Below are 9,298 nucleotides of genomic sequence, written 5' to 3'. Positions count from 1 at the left end.
GTTAAAAACTGAGCAGAAGAAATTTCTAAGCAGCTTGGGGAATTTTTTTGTCTTTTTATTTTAATTTCACTTGGTAGTTAATTCCAATCTAGTATCACCAATCTTACAAATGAGTTCTGCATTTTGTTAGAAACAAATTTTGGATTCCCGAACAACTTTTTTGTCCTGAGGAAAAGCTAAGTCTTTTAGACGGTCAAATATTAATAATTTTCTATCGGGTCACATTCTTGAAAACATGAGAGTGCTTTAAAGTTAGTTCAGAAAAGAGATGAATGACTTTAAAACTTTATCATTGTAAGTGTTCAATACTTTTTTCTAATTTATTGATTCGAACATTACTGTCCTGTTTCCAACATTGTTGTCTTACTTATAGTCCAAAAGACTATATCCAAAGGACAAAGTAAAATTCAAAGATGAAGCTATTTCCTCCTTATAGACCAAGTGCGTAACTAATTGTGATTTTTTTCAATTATATCAGCTTTTAAATTTAACAGAGCGACGTAATGGTTTCAACTTCAAGTTTGTTATTCGTAAGTTATCAGCTTAAAAAACCTTCCAGTCATACAATTTCTTGCTGAATCTAAACCTGCTAACTCTAGAGAGCAAAAGGATTTAGTCGATTAAAGAAATGAGAAACAATAAACAAGAATGAATACTATTTTCTGAAGTTACAATTTTTGGCTTTTCTTAGGGCCAAAATGCATTTTCCAATTTAAAGCTTAGTGTTGTTTTAAAATTTGCTCTAATGAAATAACTCTTTTGAAATTTTTTATCATTGCCCCTGTCTGATTCAGGAGCAGATATGTGGTCCCACTTATGATGAACCCAAATTCATCAGCACATTTTGAGGTTTTAGTTACCTGAGCAGATTTTAGATACAGAAAAGGAGAAACTGAGAAATTAATAAAATAATGTCTCAATTTATCGTAGATAAGTAAAAAAAAATAACTGTAACAGTTTTCTAATTAATGTATTCAGTTTTTTACAAGCTTTTTAAAGCACCTATAGTTTAGAACTTTCAAAAAATGTCAAATAAAACTTTCGTGTTCTCGTCAATATTTTTTGCATTCCACTATTTGACGCTCGGTTGCTTAGTTAGCGTATATAACTCGCAGCTGTCAAGTCACAACTTGAGTTAACACGATGGTTATTAAACTAGTTTAAGTCTTTAGTAAATATTTAACTAATTCTATTTCTCTGCTATTATAGTTGAGTTAAGTCACTAAGTTCGATTTGCGATCAAAACTGTTTGATTTGTACATTCTTAGCGCTCGTGCTAAATTAATTTGGAATGACAAAACATTAATTTCTTGAAAACTTTTTAGAACTTGTTAATAAGTTTACAATGATGGTTTTAGAGCTCGAAAGGATTAAAGCATCCCGTATTTAACTTTGTGTGGAATGAGATTGCAGTTGGATAACGCGCGCAAATTCCGTCAAAAACCCTCATCTCACAAAAACTCGATCGATTACGAGAGTAAAGTACTAAAACAAGAAAGTGGAGGAATTATGGCGAAGTTCTTCCACAAATCAGCTATCAAATTTTTACTTTTCCTCTGGATTGTTTCGTCATTTGCGTACTTGCTCCTTTTTCGATCTCTTTTGAACGATAAAGATGCGAATGAGTTTGACAAAGCGGAGGAATCGAACCAAATATACCCAATGGAACCCACTTGGAGTTCGAACCACGGACCCGTAAATCTAACCCGATCTTTGGTTAATATCTGGAGTTGCGATGATTTGGAAAACGAGATTAGAGACCTAACCACATCATATTCGTTTGGTCGGGGAAGGAAAGCAGGTATGAACAAACACACTAGTTATTGCCTTATGATGATGGAATCGTTTCAGCGATGCTTTGGATTCGTCCACAACGCAGATAACTCTTCACACTTGCTGCCAAATGCAAAATTTGGACTGTTTTCAATGTTAATGTGCAACCTTTCGGCTTCCTCTCATTAAAGCCATCTACAGTTGGCTTCCTTAGTGGTAGCCAGTAAACTATTCACCTTTTTTTCGAAAATTTTTGGTTGTTATGTCTTAAGCTTAAAAAAATCTTGTTCCCAAAAAAGTCTTATTTTGGGACTTGGCACTTTCAATATTATTTCTTCATATTTTCAGAGTAATCTTTTCTACAACTGAAGTCTTGTCTGATCATCAAGTTAATGGTACATTATTGACAAGACGCGTATCACATTAAAAGTGTTGAAGAACAGCGCAATTGATCAAATTCAATATTTTTAGTGAAGAATTGTTCATCTTTTAGGCTTCGACAGTCAACACTACAGTTGAAGACAAATGTGAAAAATTCAATTTAGTTCTTCGAGAAATTGAATCTGCGACCCCTGTCATCCATCCATAAAAGATCGGATAGAAAACCACAAAAATTCAAGTTTTTTTCAAATAAATCGTGTATGACCAAAAATATCCAACGCAAACACGTCAGTGGTGTAAAAATTGTCGCATTAGATGAGATTTGCTTATATTGAGAAAGCGATGCAAGAAGAACAATAAAGTCACACAACAACAAAATTTAATTACATGCGAAAATTTAAGTCCAATTTAAAAAACAATAAAAAAGTCAAGATTGCGTCAGATATAACTAAAACGGGGCAAATAACTTCTACTTCGCTAGAAAAGTTATAGAACCACTCTATAATAGGGCTAAGTAACAATTAGGCAAAAAACCAAAAAAAGAACAGAAAAATGGCTTATATTTTCATAAACAATTAATTTCAAAGTAATGGATGGCAATTGAAAACTTCCAACATGTTTATGATCACCCAGGTTTCTATAGGAGGGCATTAATACCTGTTTCTTTGTTCAATTTATGCGGTTACCAAAAAGAACAACAATTAGGTACAACAAACAAAAATTCGATTAAAATTTGCAAGACAAAGCTAACAAAATTTGTTCAATAAAGTCTTCCTCGAATGCCAATAATGAGGTTTGTGACCTCTAATTAATGAGAACTGTCATCAAGTAAAAAAAAGAGAGAAAAACGGCAGAATCAAAAAACAGTTTTGTATTTTTCGAAAAATTTTTACTTTCAAAGTCACGAAAGACATTAGCTAAAAAATGAAAAAATATCTCCAATTGTTTATTCGTCCAAAACAAGCGTTTGAGATCCGTAATTATTCAGAATATGTCTTAAGTCTGCAATAATAACATCAAATATAGACAAAAATCAAAAATTTATTTGCTTTTTTGCGTAAAACTTGTGTAAATTCAAAACAAAACTCTTCAAAAACATTAATTTTCTTACGTTTGTGCTTTCCAATGAGGACACTTATTTCATATGTGACCTGTAGTTAACAAGACTGGATAACAAATTGACAAAAAAACAAAATTGCGAAGTTAAAAAATCTTTATTTTTGAAAACAATTAATTTTAAATTCTTTAAAGCCATCAGCTATCTACTCAAATCAGAATATTGGCTCATTTATTCCTCCATAAAAAGCCAATGAGATGTGTTATTATCCAGGAAACATCAAATGACTAAAGAGACGAAATAATAACTACAGTTAAAGACAAATGAAAAAATTTCAATTATCTTCTTCGAGAAAGGGGTGCCGAAGCTGCTTAAAACATAATTTTTGCCTTTCAAAACTTTTATATGTTCAATTGTGTCTTATTTTGAACGTGAATAATGCAATATGTGAACTGTCAATAAAAAGATAGTGTGATAAATCGAGAAATGACCGTCAAAAATTATTTGAATAGAAAGAGGAGGATGAAGAAGCATTCTTTCTTTGCTGACACTAAGCTACAAGTTGACCAAACTGAAAGAAAAATTGCTACAAAAATCAATAAGCCATTGTTTATAAGTCAAAACATTTTTAGAAGTCAAATCGACCCTAATCCTTCGAGTAAAGAAACTAGATACATCAATATTGGACTGCTTAGGAAGCCAATTGGACCTATCAACAGTGAGTTTTGATTTGAATTATTCTTCTCTTTAATCAACAATAAAAGATCAGTTTTTTAAAAAAAGGCCCCACTGATTACAATCTGAATTTTTTTTGGATTGTAACATTTCCAGATCGGACCAATACCAGCCTTGCTAATGCTGTTCGTCCATTTAAAACACTCAGTTGTTTCCAATGTTTTAGATCCAGATAATTTGTAAGTTAAAGATGAAAAATAAATGCTGTGTTTTTGATAATCATAGAGTAAAGTTAGCAGAAAAACGGTAAATTTTTAATTCCCGAATACTCTCAAGGAAAGTGAAAATGTGTCATATTCCCTTTGTAGTTTGCAATGATTGTGTTAGTTGTTTTTTGGGTTTGTACATCCGGCAAATTTAATCAAATTGGACTTGAGAAGCCTATTTTGGGATAATTTGAGACAAAAAAGCTGAATTTAGCCAAAATTTTAGCCAAATCTAAATCAAAATAGTCAACGAGACTTTTTGTCTCTAAAAAATCAACATTGTCATTGTTACTAATTTTTACAAATTTAGCAAAATTGACGAAATTTTCGGCAAAAATTCCGTTATATATATTCAAGAAAACTTGAATATAAATAACGCGAAAATTTAAACCACGATAACTCGCTCTAGAAAATGGAATTAAAAAAATCCTTTTAATTCCATTTTCTACGCTGGACGGGCTCTTTAATGATACCGCTCACAACTCTCTACGATAAATATATTGATCGGTCAAAATTGTCTGAACAAAAAAAACCAGTTGAGTATATAGTCCCCCCCTCAAGAGGGGTCGGAACAATAATCTCTTCAACGTACAGAATTGTTCAAGTTTTGCTCATATCACGAACAAGTTTTAATCGTTTCATGAAAAGCTATGAAATTAGAAAAACGCTTTCAGCTGACACCTCCAACTCACTCATTCACTTTCTCAAGTTTCTTCATAGTTTCAAAGTGCTATTTTCAAACTGGCAATGAAATGGAGTTTTTTGTATTTTCTTCAAACATTATTTTTCAAGCGTTCTAATGACTTGGTTTTCCTTCAATACATGACACAAAAGGAAAAGATACAGGAAAAAATGAAAAATGGTGCTAATTTGTTACCCCGTGCTGATAAGCCTAACGAAAACGCATTTCGAAGCGAAATTTTAAAAACTTTCTGTTTTGATAATATTATTAATGTACAATAAAGGCGTACGTTCCCTTAATTATTTTAAGATCAAAGTTGAACAGAAAAAACGTGTGCTGAATTTTGTCAGAGTTATCCCAGAACGCAGAAGAGTACAAAAATCCACGCGTCTCTATCAATTTTTATTCCCTACAAAGAATGACCGCTATATGAATTAGGTCCATAACAAATTTTGTCGTTCGGTGAAAAATATGTTCCTCAACAATTTATTGAATATAGGTGTTTTCCTTAAAGTTCATTTTTTTAATAAATCTATGTAAATTTGTACAACAGATTCGTGGCACTTGGGTGTTGCTTAAAAAAATTGACAGTTGTTTTATTAAATTTTCATAATTGGCTGCTGGTGATAACTGTTTGCAGTTGTGTAACATGCTGTACCACGAGTTTGATTTGATTGTTCCACAAGAATGTGTGGCTCCTCTGTATGGCTCCTAGTTTTCACCATTTTCAATGATATTTTTTATAATAAAAAATAAACTGTTTCAACGTCATAAAAGCTTTTGCGTCAGTTAGAAGCAGTTTTGTTTGAAATAGGTTGTTATTTCGTTCCATTCCCTTGTAATAAGAAAGCTATCCAAGTGCCAATTACATTGATAGCCAAAAATTTTGCATCATTTAACTATTTTAGAATGGTAGCTATTCTTTTGGAAGTGTTCAGTCTTTTTTAAGAACAAGAATTTTTACTTCAACCCGCTCTTTATTTTCTTCTGCAACACTTTTTTTATATAACTCGTTGAAGACAAAAAAACAATGATTTCCGAACCATATCACGGAGTATACAACTGATGTTAGTCCGACAGTGTAAATATTTTCAAAATACTCATTACTTTAACATTACAACGAAAAACTTTAATGAATTCAATTTTCGTCGCCTATTAAACAATTTTTTACTCTTTTATACGTCAACCAAACGAGAGTAAGTCTAAATCATATTTCCATTATTAAAGTCACATCAAATTAAACAAGTCATCTTCTACAAACAAGGGTTTAAGTTAAAAACTGAGCAGAAGAAATTTCTAAGCAGCTTGGGGAATTTTTTTGTCTTTTTATTTTAATTTCACTTGGTAGTTAATTCCAATCTAGTATCACCAATCTTACAAATGAGTTCTGCATTTTGTTAGAAACAAATTTTGGATTCCCGAACAACTTTTTTGTCCTGAGGAAAAGCTAAGTCTTTTAGACGGTCAAATATTAATAATTTTCTATCGGGTCACATTCTTGAAAACATGAGAGTGCTTTAAAGTTAGTTCAGAAAAGAGATGAATGACTTTAAAACTTTATCATTGTAAGTGTTCAATACTTTTTTCTAATTTATTGATTCGAACATTACTGTCCTGTTTCCAACATTGTTGTCTTACTTATAGTCCAAAAGACTATATCCAAAGGACAAAGTAAAATTCAAAGATGAAGCTATTTCCTCCTTATAGACCAAGTGCGTAACTAATTGTGATTTTTTTCAATTATATCAGCTTTTAAATTTAACAGAGCGACGTAATGGTTTCAACTTCAAGTTTGTTATTCGTAAGTTATCAGCTTAAAAAACCTTCCAGTCATACAATTTCTTGCTGAATCTAAACCTGCTAACTCTAGAGAGCAAAAGGATTTAGTCGATTAAAGAAATGAGAAACAATAAACAAGAATGAATACTATTTTCTGAAGTTACAATTTTTGGCTTTTCTTAGGGCCAAAATGCATTTTCCAATTTAAAGCTTAGTGTTGTTTTAAAATTTGCTCTAATGAAATAACTCTTTTGAAATTTTTTATCATTGCCCCTGTCTGATTCAGGAGCAGATATGTGGTCCCACTTATGATGAACCCAAATTCATCAGCACATTTTGAGGTTTTAGTTACCTGAGCAGATTTTAGATACAGAAAAGGAGAAACTGAGAAATTAATAAAATAATGTCTCAATTTATCGTAGATAAGTAAAAAAAATAACTGTAACAGTTTTCTAATTAATGTATTCAGTTTTTTACAAGCTTTTTAAAGCACCTATAGTTTAGAACTTTCAAAAAATGTCAAATAAAACTTTCGTGTTCTCGTCAATATTTTTTGCATTCCACTATTTGACGCTCGGTTGCTTAGTTAGCGTATATAACTCGCAGCTGTCAAGTCACAACTTGAGTTAACACGATGGTTATTAAACTAGTTTAAGTCTTTAGTAAATATTTAACTAATTCTATTTCTCTGCTATTATAGTTGAGTTAAGTCACTAAGTTCGATTTGCGATCAAAACTGTTTGATTTGTACATTCTTAGCGCTCGTGCTAAATTAATTTGGAATGACAAAACATTAATTTCTTGAAAACTTTTTAGAACTTGTTAATAAGTTTACAATGATGGTTTTAGAGCTCGAAAGGATTAAAGCATCCCGTATTTAACTTTGTGTGGAATGAGATTGCAGTTGGATAACGCGCGCAAATTCCGTCAAAAACCCTCATCTCACAAAAACTCGATCGATTACGAGAGTAAAGTACTAAAACAAGAAAGTGGAGGAATTATGGCGAAGTTTTTCCACAAATCAGCTATCAAATTTTTACTTTTCCTCTGGATTGTTTCGTCATTTGCGTACTTGCTCCTTTTTCGATCTCTTTTGAACGATAAAGATGCGAATGAGTTTGACAAAGCGGAGGAATCGAACCAAATATACCCAATGGAACCCACTTGGAGTTCGAACCACGGACCCGTAAATCTAACCCGATCTTTGGTTAATATCTGGAGTTGCGATGATTTGGAAAACGAGATTAGAGACCTAACCACATCATATTCGTTTGGTCGGGGAAGGAAAGCAGGTATGAACAAACACACTAGTTATTGCCTTATGATGATGGAATCGTTTCAGCGATGCTTTGGATTCGTCCACAACGCAGATAACTCTTCACACTTGCTGCCAAATCCCTTTGTGACCTCTAACGATCGTGCAAGTTTTGACCAGAATGCTCTCAAATATCAATCTGCTCATATTTACTTTGTGCACGTTATGAAGTCGAGTGGAACGTCAATAGAAGGAGTCTTGAGGAAAAGGGCGCGTATTTCACGAGGGAAGCTTCAGCAAGTTTTAAACTATTATTGCTCTCACATGCTTTATTTCTACAAAGAAGCCAAAAATCACCCTGACAATAGATACATATCCTTAGACAAACGATCGTATGGATTGCATAAAATGATACCCAACCCTGGCTATTACATAACAATATTACGCAATCCTGTTGACCGTTTTGTGTCAATGTATTATTATATCAAACAACACAGATATCCAATTTTACTAGATGATCAGCTTTTTGACGACGTGTTTAAAAGCAAAGATTTGAATGACTTTTTGGAGAATACAAAAAACAAACAACTGCCTTTTTTTGACAATCATTCCATCAGAATGTTCCAATTTGACAGATATCCGGAGGTATTTTCCACATTTTCAGGAGGTCCTGATACGTACATTCCAGGTGTTACAGAGATTGTGAAAATTAACCAATCACATTATGAGGAAGCTTTGAGAAATTTGCGCAATTGTGCCTTTGTTGGAATTACGGAACGTTTCGACGAGAGTCAAAGGATGCTGGAGAAAATGCTGGGTATGGAAAGTTCTAGAACATTAGCTATCAATGTCAATCAAAATTACGACAAAAAGGGAATCACGGATGAGCAACGAAAGTTGATTGAACCTAGAATTGTTTATGACTCCAAATTTTACAAAGAAGCTAAACTAATATTTAGATCGCAATATGATAACTACTTGAAGTTTTTTCGGGAATAGTTCTTTATGCTAGGGTTATAAATGTTTATTAATCCTTATATGTAAATTTTGTGCTCCTTTAATATAATATTTTATGAATTAATTCAAAATGTTTAATCCGTATCACAAAAAAAACCTTTTATTGTTCGCGTCATTTCTTTTGTGTAACTGACGAGTTTTGCTATTAGCTGTAGAGTAAAGTCGTTACTATCATTTTTATTGATACTCCTTATCTTGAAGAACTGCATGAGTTAGGGTTATTTTGAAATTTTGCGTTAATCTTACTGAAACTTCAATTTTTACTTATAGAATTTTGAGTTTCTCGTAGTTTTGCATTGAAGTCAATCGCATACACATTTCTTAATTGCTTAAAGAGAGATAGTCTCTTTGCCGCGACCTTTGGTGTTCTTATAAAAGGAAGGGCAGCATTCCGCAAATAATTGTTCCAACAC

General features: G+C 32.4%; 1 protein-coding gene across 1 annotated transcript; it reads left to right on the top strand.

Moving 5' to 3' along the window:
• The first annotated feature begins 5,656 nt into the window (after positions 1-5,656).
• Positions 5,657-8,993, top strand: LOC142348976 (uncharacterized). The gene is made up of 2 exons (XM_075400401.1): positions 5,657-6,030; positions 7,463-8,993. Exon 2 carries the CDS (start codon positions 7,506-7,508, stop codon positions 8,865-8,867), a length of 1,362 nt encoding a protein of 453 aa, XP_075256516.1. The 5' UTR covers positions 5,657-6,030; positions 7,463-7,505; the 3' UTR covers positions 8,868-8,993.
• Positions 8,994-9,298: the final 305 nt, after the last annotated feature.

This window comes from Convolutriloba macropyga, chromosome 1 (genome assembly GCF_964194025.1).
Source record: "Convolutriloba macropyga chromosome 1, txConMacr16.3, whole genome shotgun sequence".
NCBI lineage: Eukaryota > Metazoa > Xenacoelomorpha > Acoela > Convolutidae > Convolutriloba > Convolutriloba macropyga.
The sequence above is the reverse complement of the archived record's forward strand: the minus strand, read 5'-3'. Positions and strand labels throughout refer to the sequence as shown.

What these genes read in the sequence shown, in the direction of transcription:
- LOC142348976 (XM_075400401.1), top strand. Translation starts at nt 7,506, where the DNA reads ATGAGATTGCAGTTGGATAACGCGCGCAAATTCCGTCAAAAACCCTCA.